Raw genomic sequence first — 21,893 nt, 5'->3', positions numbered from 1 at the left:
TTGTATACAATGGCCGTGGAGTAATAAATTGTTTCTCGCACGGAAATAATTATATTTTTATAGTTAGTTATAGATAAGTTAGTTTACCGAAAAGTCCGAGGGTCTTGTTCCGTTTTGGAAAGCAGATATTTCAGCGTGAAAAATTATTTCGACCGTAGGATTTGTAAGCGGACATTTTGTCTTCCAAATGACGCAAAAATAGCGAGATTTACTTTTTAAATTAGCCCGACGTCGTGACAAATTCCGCACTAACAGTACAAAATAGAAATTAGAAATTTCACTCATTTGATAACTACTTGTGTAAAATTTACTTTACAATTAGATTCAGAATACTAATTCAGAATAATCAACCAGCAAAATAAATATCAATTCCGTAGAGAATAACTAAAATTATGGTAAAAAAAATTCGTGACTTCATGAAAATGGTGCTAAAGTCTCAAATAGACGCAGAAAAAAAATCTGAAAAAATTTTCGGTGCTACAATTCCAGTACTGGCGGGGAAAATTTTATTGACTTGACTGTAATTTTTTTCCGACATTCTATCTAAAACTTCCAGAAATGCCTAGAAATTTGGCTAGATATTTCCAGAAATTTTACCTCAACAGGAGGGATTATTTTTTTTTCCAGTACTTGTACTGAAAGTTTTACAGTACTTTCTAAGAAATCCCACCATTAAAGCTGTTATCAAGTCGCTCAGATCACCAATGCTCCTTCACGCCGAGAAACATGAATAGTTTTATAGCCTTACTGGCAACTGCAGTAAAAACTAAAATGAAGGAATAATTGCGCAAGAGTTCGACACATGCACCGGGAGAAATGGTTTCTCTGAATAAGATAAACTTCATTTGAGTAAAATAAATAGGGTTATTGCAAAAATCTGACCTTCAGTAGCATAAAATTTATAAATATATATTATCAATCTTTTGTTATCATGTCTAATCCCGAACAAATGAGTCAATCAGCCAAAGTAATTCTCTAAATAAATAAATTCCCTCCCGAATCACAAAAAAATTGTTAAACTGAAGTCACCTAATTTCAGAATGTTTCTCCGGCAGCCCCGGTCATGATAAATTCCCCCATAACTTATTGATAACACCAAGCGATAATGGTAAGTGCAATTATCCGACTGCGAGGTCGGTTTTTGTAACGACCATCGGACAAGAAATGAGTGTGCCAATGTGTTGGGCTATACCTCGCGGTTGTACAAGAAGCACCGCCGGCGGGGGTGGGGATGGGGGACGAAGGAGTTTGCCGGTGGGTAGCCAGAGGGGAAAGTAGTCTTTCGCGCAAGTTGACACGTCGTTGGCGGGGTCGGTTGCTCGGCAAAAGTGTCGGCGGGGCGCGAAACCGACAACGACCGCCCGGACACGACCGACACCGTGTCGCGGCCGCTGTAGGGGAAGGAAGTCCAGGGGCAAAGTGGAGTGCCAAACTAAATGTGAAGTGGTGGCAGGCAACGGTGCCCGTCCACCTACCCCCTCCCCCCCCCGTCTCCCGCCGACGGGGTAGCATCGGTGAGCGGAGTGAGCGTGAATCGCTATAGGACGCCGTTTGGTGGGGAAAGCCACCCGGCGGTAGTGGGGAGTTGAGCGAAGCTCTGTCTGCCCACCGCCACCATACGGTCAACAGTCGCGACTGTAAGCCCGCACCATTCGTGTCGCATTTAGTGTTGGCTTTAGTTTTTTTTGTTCTTTAACTCGTAAATTGTGAATCAAAGATTTGAATAAACGAGTCGCAGTGAATCGTGAAATTTTCCGTTGTGATTATTTTGTGATAGATCGGCGTTTCGAAAAAGAAAAATTATCTGGATTACATGAACGAATGTGACGTCATCACTGATAAAACCCGGTCGTAGCCGTGAATGGCTTCGACTGTGATTAGAGGGAAATCCATTATTACGTGGATTACAGGGTGATTTGTGAAGCTCTGAAAGAGAGTGCTGTGAACTGTGCTTTATTTGTTTATTATTCGGAACAATTGGATTATTTGCAAACATGCTGACAAGTGCAAATCAGTATCTCCGTCCGGAATACCTGCCGCCTCTGCAAACAACGGTTTGTTTACTTATTTATCGTTATGTAGAGGTTAAATAAAATTGTTTGTTGGTCAAATTTGGAGTTATTAGACCAGAAAAATATCGTAATTATTGAGTCAATGGGTCCCTTTTAATTATTTAGCGAAAACCCCATATTTCCCTTCCACTTCAATCAATCACGGTTAAATAAATACGGTTATAGGGATTGAGTATACCCCGAGTCTAATCCTGTTTCATTATCTCCCTTATTTCAATGACTACACAAATTGGTCGTTGGTCAGTTTGTATGTTCCTCAACCGTTTCAACCCGAGAATGCCAAACTCTCAAATGCTGTGCACCACTGTGTCTCCTAAAACGGAAAAATACCTTGCAAAATCGTTTCACGAAAGCGCTGAAATGTCGCGGCGCATGTAAATAGTTCTCTCCACATTGGAAATTCCAGAAACGACGGCAGAAGTTTCAAAATTCCCAACAGAACGACCGACAACTCACTTATTCATTTTTTTATAAGAATAGCCGTCTTTTTATTTAAAAAAAAGTCAAACTTGAAAAATTTCAGGTTGTTAAATTTTTTTCACATTCTGCTATATCGTATTAGATTAACTTCCAAATTTTTTTTCATCCACTCGACTCTGTAAACTATTTCCGGTGGGACAGTGAGTGGTTGGCAAAGTTTCGTCTTTTGCATGAGCTTGGTTTTATGTGCACTCCCCTAAATCAAGTGAAACAGCTTTTTTTTTAACGTCTTTTGTATTTCTCACCGTAGATTTGACGCGTTGACAATTGCACTCATATTTATACATTTTCACAGTATATTACGAGTTTTATAAATACGAAACGTCGTAAAAGCCACTCGGGTATTAAAAGAATAATGAATATTTAAAAAAAACATCTTCTCATAAAATTAGAAAATATAAAAAATGCATTTTTCAATGCACCGTTTGACTCCTCTAACGAGACTTGGCACTCTGCCGGAGTAGTGGGGGAGGCATTTAACGCGCACCAAATGCTCGCCTGTATAATTACCAGGGAGTTTAATTTTTTTTTACCACTATCACAAGAATCACCTCATTTTTTTTCTTTTTTTATCATCAGCGACCGAATAAAGTCCTTTTTTTTTTCGAGAAATAAAGTAGACGAGTGGAGATAATAGTTGAGTGCATTCTGACGAGCCTCCAACATTTGAAAATGAGCACGTGATATTCTCAAATCGTCAGACAATCTAAATCCAGCGACGAGTTTCAAGTCGGTCGAGTTTACACACCAGATTTTATCACTCATAGTTCATGCACGCGTCATAAACCCGAGGCTCCATTTCAAAGGCCCTCTCTAGTTTCTGTCTCTCTTCACATCCAACAAATCTCAAAAGCATTTCTTCTCTCGACGGGGCGTTTATACAGGGTCTAAATCCGCGAAATGGTTTTCCCTCCGAGCAATTTCACGACGTCCATTCAAATGAAGTTGGACCGTAGAGAAAGCAGTTTGGTTAGAGAGAATGTAAATTATTATTCTACACTGGATCATCCCTCCTTCCCTCCTGCCCCTCCTCACGAGAAGTAGGCGGGCGAATCTTTCATAAGTTTCAATCCCCCACCACTACTTCACCAACAACCTGAACGGAATACACTTTAGTCTCTTACTTCATATTTAACGGTGCAATTTGGCTGATTTTCAAGTCACTCGAGAGTTAGCTGCAATCATGTATTCATTGGACTGTGTCTAACGATTATCTTTGCTTCGTTTACTTCAGTTGGATGCCAAGCAGAGCCCTCTGGCAATGTTGGCGAAGACATGCAGTCAGATTGGTGCAGATCCACCGACGAAATCTCTGTTAGCACCATTGGAAAAATCGACGAAACCGTCAAAATCAGCGGAGTCACGGGATAAATCATCGCCAACAGCATCAGTTGATCCCGGCAAATCAAGTTTCAAGCCCTACGAGTCATGTTTAGGACGTGAGAAAGCATCGAGCCCTCAAGAGCAGCAGCGAGCGTCGTCTAGCCACTCGGCATCCGGCAGATCCCGAACACCCGGTAGCAAACGCTGCTCGAGCAATCAGAGCGCTTCATCAAGGGCAATGACACCCCAGGGACGCAAGACAGCCACGCCCAACGGCAATGATCAGGGAACACGAGAGTCACCAGCATCAAGGACGAGTGCGTCCGGTGGAACAACAATAGCAACGGATCCAGTGTCGTCACGAGGCACAAACAGCCCTCAATCCAAATCGACGTACAGCCCGGGTGTTCTGTCAATGGATCCAACGATGAAGGACATCCCTCTGGGGTCCTTCAAGCCAACCACTAGTATCCCTACGTCCGTAGCAACATCAGTCGGCTACCTAGGCTATCCACCGCAACTTCCAATTGATGTGATGGCAAGCTCCCTAGTCTCTCAGCATCATGCCGCCCTCAAGAGTGGTCTAGCTGGCAATCCTTACCTGAGTTACGCCAGAATGAAGACGTCAACTGGCGCTGAGACCTTAGTACCGGTTTGCCGAGATCCGTATTGCACAGGTTGCCAACTAAACTCACATTTACTAGGTACAGGAGCCAAAATACCCGTCTCATCTGCATCAACACCAACTACCTCTTGTCCAGCGGGTTGCGCCCAGTGTGATCATAAAACCAGTGTTGCCAATCCTTACGGACCAATGGGTGTACACACAACAGCAGCTGCTGCTTATGCACACGCACAACTAGCTGCACTTGCAGCTGCATCACAATTACCTTTCGTCTGCAATTGGATTGCTGGTGATACAGCGTATTGCGGAAAAAGATTCTCATCATCTGAGGAGCTACTGCAACATCTCAGGAGTCATACCAGTGTATCAGCTAATGATCCGACAGCAGCTGCACAGGCATTATCCTTATTGTCACCACCAGGATTACCACCGACCCATCCGCTGCTCTCGAGAACATATCCTACACCTCCTTTGAGCCCGCTGGCTACGGCCCGCTATCATCCTTATGGAAAACCATCACCACTTCTCCAACACTCACTGTCGACATTGGGACTTGGTTTTCCACCTTCTCATCCTCATTCAGCTGCCGCCGCTGCAGCTGCCGCGGGGCTACCACCTTATTTCTCACCTTATTCACTCTATGGCGGTCCACGTCTTGGTGCCGCGTCTGGGATGCATCCCTGAAGCGAATCCTTGTGAACTTTGTTAAATATAGTTTAGGGAACTTGCATGAGTTGGCGAGATTCGTATTTTCAATGCCGGGTTGAAGGGGGTGATAGATCATCTGATTTTGCCTGTGAGACATCTCGTAGCTCTTCAAACACCTGGATTTTTTTCGTTTCGGTGCGCCAATTAAAAAAAAATCCCTGTCTGAAATTGGATATTTTTTCACGCTCGAGAAAAATTCCGTCAGTTTCTTGAACTGATAATGCATTCGGAAATTTTAAAAACAAATTCCTACAGTCCAATTATATGCGTAGATCATCATTTTAGATTGGCGACGTCAATCTCCAATCATTATAAATATCCTAGAGCATATTTTGCATTATTTTTTGTGAAAACAATTGGCCTTTATGCGAGTTCCCAGCGATAAATAAATACCAACTGTTTAACTGTGATTTCGAATTTGTGTGGATGAATGTGGATGTGCGTATGGACTGGTAGTGACTGAGGGATATATCATTGGTACCTCGCCACATTTTTTTTGTATATAGTTACCGTCGTGGACGATAATTGGAGCTAAATATCTTATTCTATCGTAGGATGAGTACAAAGTAATTCAAAATAACTTGAGTTAATTTGTTCGGAATCCTACGCCCTACAGGTTGATGGAAGAAAAAAAGTTGATTGAAATCGATGAATTTTAAATTAATCTAATGTAATCAGTCTATGTACACTCACACACATAACTCTTAAATTATAATCATATCTCAATTCAACTAATTATCATTGTAATTACTGTAAATTTGTTTATAGTCGCTCATTGGCAAGTGCAGTAATGGTGACGAATGCTAATGAATATATGAATATATTATATATATAAATATATATATATATATATATCAGCGTCTATTTTTGCGTAACCAAAGTTTTTAGTAACGAGATCGTTAAATTATAGTGCGACGAATAAAAAATGATTCAATAACTGGGTGCATGACGACTCGGCACTAAGTGAAATAAAAAATTCTGGAAGTGGTATAAAAATGATTAATCAATTGGTGAATCTGAATTAGAGATGCGAGATGACGTCACGAATGAGAAGTCACATTTACGCTTATCAATAACACGGCCAAATAATATTGTGCTGTTTTTCGTCGCGGGTGTTTTACTCAGTATGAATTGTAAATTTTTTGTCACGATAAACCTATCAAACATAAGCAACTACTTTCACAGATCTCTCCATGTACTTATTTACGAGATAACCTAATATCATCTCTAGTTTTCTTTCATTCAAATCACGTTTTTCTCCCCGATACTTGGTATCACGATCGCGAATCATCAGCTCTCTCGCTCTTTATTATTTTTCCCCCAAAAAAATGGTTACAATAAATTGATAATTCGTGTATGGTTAATAGGATGATTTATGAAATTATCTCGCACCTCTAATCTGAATATAGATATTCAAGACAAAAGATGATTGTGTAAATATAGATTTATTATTTCCTAATAGTAAATGTTGGCCCGAGGACATTGTAAATGCCCCCGTGACTAAGGAAGAAAATTACTTTGCTCACCGATGCCCAGACGTTCCTCACACGATTTACGATGATGTATCTGTGTAAATCTACGTCTATCAATTGTACCAGTAACTGAATACAAAATAAAAAGCATTGAAGATGCTCTAATTAAGATAAAAAGTTGAAGAAAAATATGAAAAATGCGATAAACATATGTACTTCTTCACAGCATTCTGAATAATTGTTTTAATATTGTTACTATGTTAATTTTAAATTGTTTGAATCTCAATCTGAAATACAAAATCATTTCTTACATCATATCATCGGTATCAATTATTCTGTTGATGTTTACCTTTTTTTAGTGCAAACACTCGCTAGTTTTTCCACTGTTGTTTCGTTTTTTTTTTCCCTGGGAGATTAATTGAAATTGTTAAATGGTGGTTTTGACTCGCGTCACTGCACCGAACATTTTCCACGTTTATCCACCTGACAACTCGTTTCCTCCCGCAAATCGCCGATGGTTGTGGGTCAATCAGTGGGTACCCAAATGTTTAATGCACAAGGTGATGAGATACAAATTGTTTCGCATTTTTTTTGTTGACTTTTTGGGAAAGTTTTGTGGTTGATTGGCTTATATGTTTTGTTCTTTTCTGGATTTTGGATTTTCTTTATAAATTAATGGTAAACTTAGACAATTTTTTGTCGGGGGGTGCACTTAATGAACGGAAATAATTATAACTGAATAAAAGAAGGATAGTTAAATTATTGATCGCTAGCAACAGAGTAAAATGAAAAAAAAAACAGGCTGAGACCTTCGCATCTTGAAGAAAAATCGAACTAGCATTATGAACCGAACATATCTTCATCATGGCACAACAACACTGCAATGGAGCTTGAAAAAATTATCGCCTTTTCTACTACATCGGTGGCATGTGTAATTATTCATGTGCATATTTTCCTAGTGATAGCAGGAACGACAGAACAATTTATTGTAACAGGAAAAGATAGAAAATTTTGTGGCTCATTCTCTGAGTCACTTTATTCATAGCATGTTATCGTAAAAAAATTATTCAGGGGCTGGCGGTTTGGACGAGCGTACGAGGACATCAAATTGTTTTTGCTCTTATTATGAAACAAATAGTTTCTTTTGGACTTTTGAAAACTGTGGAGTTGAGATATTTTCTATTAAAAACGATAATAAAGGATCGAGAAACACCAACTCGTAGATTTTTTACATGTTATTCTGTCCAATTAAATCATTCACTATTAATTATTGGTTCCACTGATCAGTGGAATTGATTCTCTCTTGCATGATAGGTAGTGAACTTCATTCGGATCAATTGGAAAAGTAAAAAAAATTAATTGATTAGAGCGGATATTCTCATTCACCGCTATTTTCACTTCACCCTTTGCCACTTTCTCTGGCCTTTCCGTGATTTATGGACAAATGTCGCGACTATCTACTTGACCTATTCGCATCGTTAAGCCATTTTCAACCGCGAGAATAATGTATTCACGAGAAATGTAGTTGACTGCAGGCAATCTTGACGACAGGCATTAGGTTGAACGAGAGAATAATTCTGTTCTTCCTCCATTGAGGTTTTTCATTTTTTATCGAACAATTTGCACGGAGACTGGAAACTGAGGCTTTAATATCAATCGGCATATTATGAAAATCCCATTTTATTTCCCCACGAATATCTTCCGGTTGGAATAGAAAACTAGCGCGGATTACATTATTATCCCAATTCTTAGCAGCCAAATTTAAGAGGCAAGAGAATATGATGGCAATTATTAACGAAGTCTGGTAACACCAGCGTCTATTGGAGACGCCAATATAAAATTAGACGGGCACGGCGGCCCTTGGAAGTTATTAAAAGCAGAATAAATCCATAGGAATTTATTCTGTCAAATTTTATATTATAAGATATACATGGCAATCTATTTATATGGTACAGTTTATATTGAATTTATATTTATGACGAGATGATGGTCAAAAGTATAAATAATAGAAACGTGTCAGAAGGGCTTATTTAGGAGGAGTGGAAACCGCTGGTAAACACGAAAAGTGATGCGCCCAGTGGGGAGTGCACTCGTTTATTATTTCAATGGAGAGGTTTAAAAGAACTCGTCATCACCCCAGTGCGTTCATTCGTCGTGTGTGAACCCTGCACCATAGTATGCCTGACATAATCAATTTTAACGGTGCACCTAGGCAATGGCTCGACATTTGGGTGTGTTCTTCCAGATCACTCATTCGTTCCAATGAATATTGTCAACGGAGAGGGCACAAATGTTCCTTCACTTCCGACTGCTTGTGGCCGGGGATTTTTTTTCTATTAATCCTCATTGTGATTGATTATCGAACCCTAGTAGTTGGTTGATTTTCTCCGTATTTCAAGGTACCCCCTGGGCATCATTGGTAAATTATGTTGTGCAAATAACTCAACTTATATTTTGATGAATACTCATTGGGCGATTAATTTATTCAACGGTTTCTAGCAAGCGGAAAAAATAGTCTTGAATAAGGAAAGGTGTTTAATAGAGAATTATGAACATTTGAAATAATGGCGAGAGTTTGTTTTTCACGAGTCATTCTAGAATTTTTACAGACAATTTCTTTCATAATATCAGCCCTTTTCAAGCGAAAAAGTGCATCCGTCAATAATGAAAATCACTCTCCGTCAGTCTAGAAATGAAAGGCAGTGTATATAAATCCCCCGAGGCACTTAATGTCGTTAGCCAGCCGGTAATTGTTTCCTAATCGCGCGCGAACCAATCACCCTAACCGAGTTAAGTCACGATAACTCGTTTATGCGGGGCGTCCACATCCCTTGCAGGTTATATTCGACGACCGCTCGGATGACCACGCTTTGCCCGTAGGGCCTCGAGGTCCTCCGCAAGTTAATTGAGTTCTCCGCAGTCACTCTGGGAATTCGAGCAGGCAACCAGTGCAAAAATGAAAATCAACTTTTTCCCTTACCACTGTTTTTTTTTATTTCCAGAAAACTTGATGAATTTGACTGGACGATTAGACGGATGTGTGTACGGAAGAGATGCAAATGGAATTTCGAATGGCCGCAGGGCAAACTATCTATACCCGGCCAATCTTTTTTGTTACGCCCGGCCAATCAAAGCCCAAAGGTAATTTGCCTGACGAGCAACTCCGTCCGGAAATTCACTAACGTTCTCTTCAGTTGCCCCTGGAGCTATGAAAATAAATCGACTTATTCTCTCGCGTCTGTGCACGGATGGGAATTTTCACTGGGTGGGAATTATGTTGTATGAGAACGTCGTTCGGATTTCAAGAGCGATATTGACTCTGGATAAGTTGCCAGAGCGAGAACATTTTTTTTCTCGACAATATATGATGAAAATATCTCTTTCAGTCCCTGCCACCAGAGTAGAAACATTTAAAATATATAAAATATGTAGGAAAAATGTTTTATTGATGAAAACATTTATAATAATATTTCCATCAGTTGAGCTATAAATATTTTCTCCACTATTTTCGATATTTTTGATCACGTGGCTGTTTGCGGTGCCCCCAGAAGCGACAAAATAATGGAAATTTTACTTTTTTACGAGTATCGAAGCATTGAAAATATAACGAAAAAAAAATAAAGCTGCGTTTACAGGTTTCTTTCAATCTCCAATCTACCAACCGCCCAAAAAGAATCTATTTCCTGGAAAAAAATTACCATGAAACTTTTTCATCTCTCCTGCCTGATCCCAACGATCTAGACCACATCAGCCCATCATGATTGATACTACAAAGGAGGTTTCACAGTAGACATTCACCACAAGAGTGAATGCACGCAATGTTCAGGCGCGTTCAATCACTCGCTGCCAGGAACAATAGATTGAGCCTCTCCTGCATCTCTCAAGAGTGTTTCATACCGAAAGCGGCATACAAAAGATTGAAAAAAATATACAGAGGGGATATTGCTCCTTGTCTCGTCACACTGCCTGATGTAAATAGTGATTCGCGATGACTTTCGGTACAACTCCTGCCCCTCACCCTCCCCGACCCCTGTAAAAGTGGCGTGTGCTCTTCTCCGTGTGAAAGCAAAGCGATTTCAAACCGCAGGAGCGACTGGAGCAGACGAAGGGAGCTACAGGGGCAATAAAACAACGCCCAGAGTAATCAGAGTAAGCGACGAGTGCTCTCCCTTTGTACTCCGGAATTCACTATTCCCCTCAATCGTGCATTTTCGCGATTACCTGGATGCTACTTGAAACATTGTAGTCAAACAAACAAAGGAAGTAGTGGAAAGAGATAAAAAAACTGGAGGCTGCCGACGAGAGCAGGGCGGGATCATTGTTTGCCATTCATATCTGATGATAAAATATACTGATAGTGGACAATCAATTATCGAAATAATAATTATTCAAATATATTGCCAGGGACCCTAAAAAAATTACTGACTGTTAACGGTAAATTATTTCGCAAACACTTTACTCAGCCATTTCATGGCTGATGGTTGAGCAATGACTGATTAGAAAAGATGATTTTTATCATTATTTCCAAACTACCGATTAGACTGTTTTTTTTTTTTTAATCTAGAAATCGATCGAGTCACCTTCGCGGCCATCAGGGGCTCCTCAATCATCCTCACTGTTTCGTCGTAAGTACTATGGAGGGGGATGAATGGTAGTGAAAGAGAGACGTACTATGTCATCGAGAAAGAAACTAATTAATCATTGATGGTGGAGGGACAGGGACACACCGAGGGGCAAATGAGTGACGTGTTCCGGGCGACCCGACGCCCCACAACACCGACACAATCGTTCGCCATTGTGGTGTCACTTATATGTCGGGATACTGGTGAGGCTTTTATGATGCCGCGCGTGAGTTCAGGTGATTAATCGTTTCATCGTGTTGCAGTAGTTTCTGGGAATAATTTACCAAAAATTATTGACAATTTTTTCAATTATTGTGGCTGAGGTATTCCCTATGAATGATTTTTTCGATTTATTTTCTGAAATTTTAGGAGCATTTGAAAATGAAATTTAAAAAAAAATATGGCTACTCACATGAACGGATAAAAAAATCTGGAAAAATGTGATAAGTCATCTTTTCGTATGTTTAATCAGAGAAAAAATCGGCAATATGATCGATGATGGTAGGGGCATTGATCACGCTCAGTTCACACACAACTCCCCATCAAAATTCTTTGCTCTCCCCCGGTACAACAAATTTCCAATGCATTTGTATTGAGTTTTTGAGGTTAGGATGTGAATAGAATTGAGAAGAAATATGTTGTGCGTGACTGTTGGTCGGAGATATGGCTTCGGGGTATTATAGAGGGACTAACTCTGTTGGTGCTGGAGTGACTCAGCTTTTCGCATAAGGTCGATTATCCGTTGCTGCTTGCACGCACCATTTTCTCATTAATCTTTTTCAGTCGTAATTAATGTCCGGTTTGTACACGGAGACCTGACAGCCAGGCCCATACACCCCTTGAACAGTAGGAGGCCGTGAAAGGCAATGATGACTTCGCGGTTGGAGATGTGAGTCTACCATCTTTTTTCATACGAAAATGTTTCTTGGCCCTGTCACTTTTTTTTCCGTTCATCATTCTGAAATGTTCAAGAAAAATGATGGGGAAAAAAATGATAAACAATTGTTGAGAAAATGAGAACATTCTTTCACGGAATTCAATTAGAGCTTTCCAAGGTTTAAAAAAACGAGCAAAGGAAAAAAAATTAGCGACTCAGTCCGCAAATGACTGTATCAATTTTCAAGGAATAATGTAAAACTGGCACGCGTTCACTTATTGATCAGGATCAATGCGCCCTCTCAACCCGTCTTGATTTATGAACACCCTCCCCCCATGCACGTCCTAATTCTATAATCTCAGGGGTAATGAGGGTCATTATCGTAATGCGCGTGTCTTCGCGCTGGGATCATCCCCGTGGGTATTTCTACAATGTATACGTTATCCTTGGTGTTCGATACCGGCGCACGAAGCCCAATAGAACCTTCTTCTTCTTCTTCGTAAACCCCATCATCAGTGGAGGTACCGAGGTTGGAGGCTTGGTTATACACCGCACCAGTATTATGGCTCGATGCCGCATGATTACACATTTATGTGATTCCTGTTATTTTCGATCATTATCTTCTGTATATGCCCCTCACCCCGGGCCTCATCTCGTCGTTCCGATAGCTCTGACCATTGATATTGCCTCACCCGGTTAGAGGTTATTTTTTAAGGGGTAATCCTACGTAATCAGCTGAGGGAATCCTGGCAGCATTGTTTTTATTCTTGTTGAGTTGATTTTTGAGCGATGGCGAATGGAAGATTAAGAATGACTCATTGCCCGTGCACATCAATTAGGTGTCAATTATATTCGATCACCGTTAATTCAATACAATTAAAAAAGGAGCCAGGTATTAGAAGGTTGAGCTTGAAAATTGAAAATATCTTGACAGGTTGATGGGTCACCATGATGGAATGTGTGGGAGATGCTATCTGTAATGATTCTAGCTAAAAAGAAAATAATTTGACAAATGCCAGGTGATACCTCACTCTTGTCCCAGTTTACTAGTAGCTCTATCCGGCTTGTGATAACCTCGGGCCAAGGCTGGAGCAAGAGTATACGGTGAAATACCGGTGATTAGGTAAATCTCGTTAGATACCCGCAATTTTCACAGCTATATCGATAAAGATCAGTTACACGGCTTTCCGGGAAATTCACAATTCCGCAGTGTGAGCTCTACAATTATACATTTATCCACGTCGTGCGTAGTTGTTACACACGCGTCACCGATTCGATGGGCGCAACACGTGATATTTCATGGTATTTCAACAAATATTTTACTCTTTAGCTGAAAATCAAGTGAGTCGATAACAATTCAATTTCGATTGGCCTGACGAAGTGATGCATGATAACTAAGTTGATGATACGAACCAGCAAGCCGTTTAACAACCAACTCTTTATTTCCATAAATTCGCAGTAGATACGATGCTCCATTCAATCGAATAATACACGGGAATAAAAACAATCATTTTTGGTGAATAAACAGAGAATTTCAATTAAATTGCATTCAATGGAACGTTAAAAAAGTTGAATCATGCGTTCAGTTGGAGGAAAAACAATGAATTTATAGAAATTTTTTAAATCATAGCCCCGAGGCGATGAGGAGTTGAATGAAAAATGGCTTATCTGATTTTTATAATGTTCCGAAATTAATTGGCAAATTGCCTTGGTTATAAAATTCATATGCTCCTACCAAAGGCGTATTTTAACCTCTAAATAAAAAGCTCTTTGCAGAACATAAGTCAGAAAGCGATAAAAGCACCAGGAGATAAAGCAGTATGTATGGTAATCGGTTTCGCAGACATTGGAAAAACGAAGTGAGTGTATGAAGAGGTATAAAAATGTGAAGTGAGAGGGGAGGGGGGTTATACAAGGAGGTAGGTACAGCTTCTGAACATATTCTATCAGTCTGATAGCTCTCCGTGGAGTACTCGGCGTCTTGAGGCACGACCGGATGCGTTGATATCTAATACCAACGGGGGCGCACCTTTTTTCTGTGCGCGCTTTACAGCCAACCGTGCAATATTCTCGACGGGACATTGGAGCCAGACGATGAGGCGACACACCGGTACGGGTGTGAGGGGGTGACATGCACCCACGTACCGACGAGCTTTAAACTTTCCGTGTAAGTGGAACTCGTACCTCGGTAAATAAAAGTGCGAACATCCGACCTAAGCGGCACAGCGTCACACGGGAGCTCTTTCACCACCACTTTTACATTATTTTGTTTTTCTTCTCCCGTTATTGCAGGCTATGCATTTTTTATGATGTTTAAAATATTTTATTGGCCATTCTTTATTGAGATATTACGCTTTTATGAGGGAAAATTAGGGAGTGTTTCATGCCCTTTTTTTCATTTTGTCGGCATGATTTATTTCCTACCGGGTGATTTATCTGGAAATTGTATAATTAATTTTCAAATTAATATAACCAATATTTATTTAAAAAATTATTTTCTAGTACCTTCAACGATTTAAATACCTAAAGAAGAAAAAAACAATGAAGATAATTTATTATCACCCTCGATTCAACAACCCACCATATTTCCCCAAATGGCCTGATTTTTCCGAAAAATCGACATCCCCTTCATCCATTTACTCAGCTCAGTGAAAATTACCCCGATACGAATTATGGACTATAAATTACTAAGGGTTGTTTTATAGTCAGCCAGCCCGAAAACGTTATACAACGTTATCTCTGTCGTTACTCATGCGAATGACGCCTGAGAGTCCCCGGAGCCACTTACCACACTCACTCGCCATTGGGTTGGCTTAGTCCTGAGTACTTTCACAGCCACAGTCTTACCTCTTTGCACCCCATCTCTCCACCCTTACTATCTTTCGTATTAACCATCTTGAGGGTGGACCAATTGCCACGCATTTACATTTTATTGTACCCTTCAAACACGTACTACCAGTCGTTTACGTTCCTCGACGATTTTATTATTTTTTCCTCTCCCTTTTCCGAGACAACTGACGTTCTTCAAAAATCAATTGAGGGGATGACTATTTGTCGTTCACTTCTGAACAGTCATAATAAAACCGATGGATTAAACGAACATAGATTAGGATATTTATCCAGATATAAAAAACCCAGAAAATTAATTAATCGAATTTTCACATTGAGTTGTTGTAGGGCAACACTTGCTGGGTTATCTCAACCACCCTTCAGAAATATATTATTGACAAAATCCCAGCGGGATTGAACTACAAACAGCTGAATATCCTGATTCTTCATCCCGAATTCATGGGATATCCTGTACTCGTGGGCGGTCGGGTCGCTCTTCCTCTTTCTCTCTCTCTCTCCCTCACGATAGCCCCCGTACAACCGGTCAAGATACCTCTCCTCCTGGGTGGCGCTCACTAAGTCACCAACAACAGTGGTCTACCGTATCTCACAACAGGGTATAGCTCGTCGCAAAATACCCCATGGGTATCCTTCTACATTCTCCCCATTGGGTATTATGATAATGGGCCCTCTATCTATGCGTCGTATCGACTTGTCGAGTTATTGTTGCTGCCTCACTGCTACCATCGCGTGCTCCTGCACTCCTGCAATGCTCAAGAGAGGTGATTGCAGGGTTGCTGAGGGGTGAGGGGGAGTCCGGATCCTCTTTGCCCTCCTCCGCTGGATGTGAATCGCATTTGGAGTCCGAATCGACCAATACTCCCGAGAGAACTTGGCGAGGTGTTATCTGATTCTCTCCTGTGTCCTCTTGCGACCGAGCAAACACACACAGCCCGGTTATAGTGGCTGGCTATCCCTTCTCCATCCTCTCCTGGACCGTCACTTTTATCTTGGAAAAAGTGACCAAGCGCATTATGCACTGCGTGTTCGGGGTATCACCTCCTGGTACTCCGCAAACAAGGCGCAAAACCTCATTTACCCAATGAAACTACTCTGCATGCATGTACTCCGGTGTAGGCACACCAACTTGCAACAATCCTTCGTGACTACCCACCCTGGTTTTATTTCAAATGTGATAGTGTTTCCGAGGGCACTCTTATGTGTGGGAGCATGAAAAATTGTATTGTGGGATTTGGAAACTTTTCCCATACCAGCTGTCAATATTTCGAGTAATTATTTATCATGTAATTTGTTTCAAAATAAATTTGCTCTGAAATTCCGGGCAAACTAATTCTCCGGTGACTGAACATTAAATTAATTATGTACAATAGAAATTACCGATGAATAATGAAGGAACAGAACGTAATTTTTGAGGGTGAAAATTTTTCTTATTTGCAGAGTAATTTTTCATTTGCCGATAAAAAAAATTCCGTGATTGGAATGTCATATAGTTTACCAGATGCTTAAACACCAACAAAATAAAAGCCTAACCTCCCTGGTGGTCAATAACTAGGGCACCCTTTCATTATACACGTTATCACAACTGCTCTTCCACTTCCATAAACCGCACGAATGAATAACGCTTTTAATGAAAACTTTTGGTGCTCGCGTATCGCTCGTAAATTGCTCCCTCAGTCGGGGTTCCCTGCCCCCTCCTGGCGTTTGCCGTATATACGTAAAATATTTACCGAAATTGATATTGGATCCGATTTATCCCGTCCATACGTGACGCGTTTAACGAGTGGCTGCTGTGTGGTATGTGCAGGCAGGCAGTCAGTTCAAACGCTAGCGGTATATCCGAGGTTCGCCGATGGGTAAAACTTTTGAAACTAGTTTTATTATTCTCTGATCCCATCGTGTCGATGTTCATAGTGGTTTTTGCGGCACCCATGCCTCTATTTCAATGTCCACATTTGTATTCCAATGTTCACAGTTTCATTATAAAATTTCTGTTGTTTTTCAATCAATGAAGAACAAATGAATATTGTATATTGTTGTTAATAGTTTTCCGAATTATATACATTATGAATTCAAATATTAAGACACTATAAACGCATAAAATAATTTTATTAATTGAGATAGTGAGGAAAGACGCCTGTGAAATTGGGAAGCAAGAGTCTCCGCCAGGAGATACGGAACGGCTTAGGTTAGACAGCGGATCGCCCATTACTGCATCAACATACAGTTTATGTTTAATATTATGTACCTGAGGGACTCGAATTATAACTGCTGGTCATATGAAGATTATGAGAAGGCTGTAAAGGCCTTGTAGAAGTTCTGTGGACAAGTCCTGATTTGTTGAAAATTTTTCAAGACCATCTGCTGGCCATGGGGAGGTAGGTAATGTAATCGTCGAACAAAGATTTCATATACATACGCCTTAGAAAGATCCCTGACATTCCTTGGCAATCGCAGAGGAAGCTGTAACCTCCACAAGAGTGGAATCACCAAGACGATCAAGATTTCAATCAGGAAAATCCTTTTTCGATAATTTTGAGAGAATTTTATTGCGAGCATCAAAATGAAACATTCCAGCGTACAATGAATCGTCCTATAAACTAGTGCACCTGCAGTTTTCCTCCCCTCAAAATTCCCAAAACCTTCATTCCGACTATTTCCCATACAAAATCCTCCGTTAGAGAGTCATCCACAAAGAATTTCCCGTAACTCTCATACCCCACATCTCCAAATCGCTCAACCTTTCTCAACTTGCCTGGTTATTTGAGCTTTCCATGCCCCAGCGTATAGGAGAGAATAACGTTTGAATTGCAGTTCACTATTCCGTGGTGGCAACAAGCGCGCGTACCATGACCACATCGGCAGTTTATTTATTCCCGGAAATGTCTGAGCAGCGATTTGTTAAGCAATTGTTAGGTACTCCCTCTGCCCTTTGGAATTGGCGCCCCACCCGTCCATCCAGAAACAGTGGTTTATCCAATGGCTGAGTATCATAGAAACTGAATGCCACGATGGGAACGCGACCGGTGCTCTCTCATCGAGCTCCTGAATAATACAAATGTCTAAACTACCGCGCACCACAACTTCCTCGCATTTCTCGTCTCGTTTTCTCTCCACTCACCATCATTCATCTCCTCCCTATTTATTTACATAGTACTTTTCTCTCACAGTCTGTCTTGGGCATGACTGTATATTCTGCCAATCATTGCATACCAGGCAATATTAAAAGTCTCACACCGGAAAGCAATCCCGTCGGTGCCAGGGATGATGTGCATGGGGGAGGGAGGTCTAATGACAAGTGAAATCTCTGACTCTAAAAGTGTATCGTAAATCTTTGAAACAGTAGCGATCAACCGACTCCTCTATAGATGAAAAGGAAAAATTATTTTTTGTAATTAAAAAATTCATACACTTGTTGGATTCTCAAGAAAAAAAATTGATTAGTTCATAAAATGCCGTTTTTAAAGCAGGGAATTTGAGATGAACGTTTCATCATTTTGAAAAAATCCGTAAATCCCCATTTGATGAAGCAATTTTCTCGTACAGTCGTAAAGACCGAGTGCTTCCTCAGAACGTCAACTAATTATTTAGCTAGCAACTGGTCTCCACTCGAGGCGACCCACCGTGAGTGCTTGTTTTATTGTTTTACCTCAAACAGTTTTCCTCCTGGGTTCCTAACTCACGGACTTTGGTTAATTAGATGCCGCCTTAACGATTAAATTAATTCATCGGGCTCGTTTGGAGAGAACTGGCAGTGGTCGGTGGCAAGTGGTATAACGATAGGTCTTGCTGGTAGGCAACCAACCTCCGCCATTTAGCCGACCTATTTTCATCCTTCTTAGAAGCACAGGATGAGGGGGTGAGGTAAGTCGCTGTTTTACTCACTTTCTGTCCTGATAAACTGCTAACTGTGGGGTACGTATGTCGGCACTCTAGGTGGCACTGGTGAGTGGACTATTTTGCGCTCGATAAGAAAGTAGTGGAAATATTTACGATACATAAATTTACGTGAATGCTGAGAGCGGATAAATTTGTACGAATAGTGCTGTTTTTTTTTGTGGGAAATAGGGAAGGTTAATTTTGAACGGGAATTCGAGGGAGGGTGAGACTTAGAAGACGGGTCAACGAGGCTGCGGTATCTCTGGAATTCGTGTTGCACACGTTTAGGGAGAATTCCTTCACTTGATTTACAGAAACACGAGAAATAGATACGGTTTTCCATGCCCCTTGGGCCAGTGACTGACCCCCCTTTTCTCGAAAGTAAATCCAAGTTTTTTTTTATGATTGGAGGGCTGAAGATATCGTATCTTTATTTTTTTCAGATTTTTTTGAAAGGTCATTTTGGAAATATAATTTTTTTCTGTGATAAAAAGAAGAAAACTTCATTGTCAGATTTGTCATCTTGATATTCCTGGCCTGGTGATGTTCATAGGAACTCCTTCAAGCATTTTCCATCAATTCCCCTAGGACTCAATGGAAAAATAAATGGAAAATAAATCCACCAGTGGATGGCTGAATCTCACGATCAAAGAATACCCAAGTCCCCACAGTTTGCCCCCTAATGAACGAGAAAAGCCAGTATTAATTAGTCCAAGTGCAGAAATTCTCCAATGCCCTATCGAAATAATTAAGTTCAGAAGTTGGAATTTTTTATTGGCAAATTTTTTTGGCCTCCCCCCCCCCCTGAATTTTTTTTGTTTCCTCTTGCAAACCCAGTTTACCTTTTCAGACTCGCGGATTCACGCGCAGATAATAATTAACTGCACGCGAGATTCATTACGCTTAACAGGCAACGCCAAATCAAATTATTGAGAAAGTTTCATTATTAATGTTGACGCCGCCATCAGTGGCAGACACCGGGGCTAATTCATACCGACACAATTGCAGTTAGACTTATCGTTGAAACGTCAGTGTACACCCATTACACACACAGCAACTGCACTTTAATTGCCATCATTAAATTAATTATTTCAAAATACCTGACTATCATTTTTATTTTATTTTCACAACAATTCAGCGTGATAACAATCGCGACCGTTGTATTTTTTTTTTATTATTCTATATTCATTCAAGATTATCGCAATGATGAAGCGCATTCAGCTCATTAATGTGTACGATAACGAGACGATGAAAATTACTTGATGCACCTTTACACCTCTAGTATTTTATTCGTAATTGCTAATTCGATATTTTCATTTTTTTTTTAGTTTCCCAGTTCGACGATTTTCCTCATTTGCTCTTACAGTCCGTCATCCTTCAGCATTGCATAATTTACTGGGAAAATGAGTATTCGATTACTGCATTGATCGCGATTCTCCTTTTTTTCCCCTCAAGGCCCTCCTCCCCGTTCCCTCGCCCCATGGAGTAGACAGAGCCACGAAGCAATTTGCATACCGTTCACCTCCAGCGGATCAGAAATTTTAATAAGACCTGCGGTGAAAAGGAGCCTATTATGTACGCGGTCATGCATAAATGTGGTGGCTCAGGACCCACGAGGGGGTGGTGAAGCTCGCCCTCCCCCTCGACCTACTCATCGATAATGGAAAAGAGGGAGATTAGTCTGCCATGGTGAGTTAGTAAGAACCCCTTGAGGTGCATTCCAAAATCACTGGAGTTATTGCTCGTTGTGAGCCAAAACCACAAATTAAATACCAAAAGCGTGTTTTACCATGGTAATAAGGGGGAACTACCTGCTTATAAAGGAAAATTCCTGGGGAGATTCCCCTGAGGGTGGATGAATAATAAAGAACCCCCAGTGGTTGTGTGCAAAATATTTAGTACTTGGGATTTTCTTTTATTATACAATATTTATTCTTATGGGAACTGCGGCGATTGCAGGTGAGAATTTATTGAGGTACAGAGGGTGAATAATTGGGGTGCAAAATAACGGTAATTGTCTAGAAGAAATCTGCTCCGAGAACTGGGAAAACTAAAATTATTTGAATACTTCATGAAAAATGAGAAATCCACCGAAAAAATTCTCCCCGTCATCCCTCCTCGGGTAATCACTGGTAGATGTCCCTGCATCAATTTTTTTTTTCACGTGACCACTTGGTCGCCACACGAGCCGATGTTTGTTCATCGGCAATTACTCAAGTGTAAAGTCGAAATGTGACTGCGCCAGCTGCACTCTGTGGTTATCGCGTTATAATCCCCTCCATGAGCCCCTGTTGCGTCTCTTTATGTTCCAGTGGTACGTGAAATACACACGGGAGGGCGGCTTTCATCATTCTCACACGCATATCAACATCATCCTCACCCGCTCTATTTATTCACCGAGGAATAAAGTTTCCTCTCTCCCCATCACTTCTCAGACAACAACCCCCCGCCCCCCCCCCCCATCCATCGGAGTTTCATCCCTTCGTCTTTATTTTTGCCTCCCTTCAAAAGCGAGGCGAAAGGGGGTTGTAATAAACAATTCAAAGACAATCGACTTGAAGAGTCTGTTGAAGTTTGAGCTACAAAATTGAACGCTCACTTGCATGTGAAAAGCACCACATGGCCTTCCATTCAGGGCCTCTGCAAAGTTGTGCGACATCAAGTGTAATAATAAACGGTCAGCAGGGAGGAAAGTAGTCAATAGAATACACAGTGGTGGTCACCACTGTTGTTTAATGGTTGACGTGGCCCCGCGCCCCTAGCGTTTATCGTACATTTTTTTTCGATTTTCTTTTTATAAATACGAGCCAATATCGTACGGCTGAGTGACGCAAAATTTCTTACTCCAAAAGTAAAAAAAAATTACCAGTTCCCGGGAACACTTGGTATTTGAAAAGTCCATCGCGATTTAAAAATAATTCTCACTATATTCTCCAAAATTTGACGGTAACCACACCATCGTGGCGAGACATGAGAAACCACTAGATA

At 40.7% G+C, this 21,893-nt stretch overlaps 3 protein-coding genes across 9 annotated transcripts in view; 2 read left to right on the top strand and 1 right to left on the bottom strand.

Moving 5' to 3' along the window:
* Positions 1–7,552, bottom strand: part of LOC135169049 (uncharacterized) — a 48,792-nt gene extending 41,240 nt beyond the window's left edge. For all 5 annotated transcript variants that reach the window (XR_010300154.1, XR_010300153.1, XR_010300152.1 and 2 more), the window contains exon 1: positions 7,030–7,552. The gene's annotated coding sequence lies outside the window, so the exon portion shown is untranslated. The remainder of the gene's footprint in view (positions 1–7,029) is intronic.
* LOC135169045 (uncharacterized) overlaps positions 1–21,893 on the top strand; it is a 63,899-nt gene that overhangs the window by 494 nt on the left and 41,512 nt on the right. For 2 of the 3 annotated variants that reach the window (XR_010300150.1, XR_010300149.1), the window contains exon 2: positions 9,683–9,821. Coding sequence is in view for 1 of the 3 variants with exons in the window: in XM_064133730.1 (XP_063989800.1) it covers positions 9,691–9,821; positions 11,245–11,305; positions 11,400–11,505; positions 20,234–20,394 (459 nt within the window). In the remaining 2 variants the exon portion in view is untranslated. Of the gene's footprint in view, positions 1–9,682; positions 9,822–11,244; positions 11,306–11,399; positions 11,506–20,233; positions 20,953–21,893 lie in introns of those variants that run through there. The other variant, XM_064133730.1, reaches the window with a different exon arrangement.
* LOC135169039 (zinc finger protein Elbow) lies at positions 1,279–6,997 on the top strand. The gene is made up of 2 exons (XM_064133719.1): positions 1,279–2,054; positions 3,787–6,997. The coding sequence occupies exons 1-2, from the start codon at positions 1,995–1,997 to the stop codon at positions 5,182–5,184; spliced, it is 1,458 nt and encodes a 485-aa protein (XP_063989789.1). The 5' UTR covers positions 1,279–1,994; the 3' UTR covers positions 5,185–6,997.

This window comes from Diachasmimorpha longicaudata, chromosome 14 (assembly GCF_034640455.1).
Source record: "Diachasmimorpha longicaudata isolate KC_UGA_2023 chromosome 14, iyDiaLong2, whole genome shotgun sequence".
Taxonomy (NCBI): domain Eukaryota; kingdom Metazoa; phylum Arthropoda; class Insecta; order Hymenoptera; family Braconidae; genus Diachasmimorpha; species Diachasmimorpha longicaudata.
The sequence above is the reverse complement of the archived record's forward strand: the minus strand, read 5'-3'. Positions and strand labels throughout refer to the sequence as shown.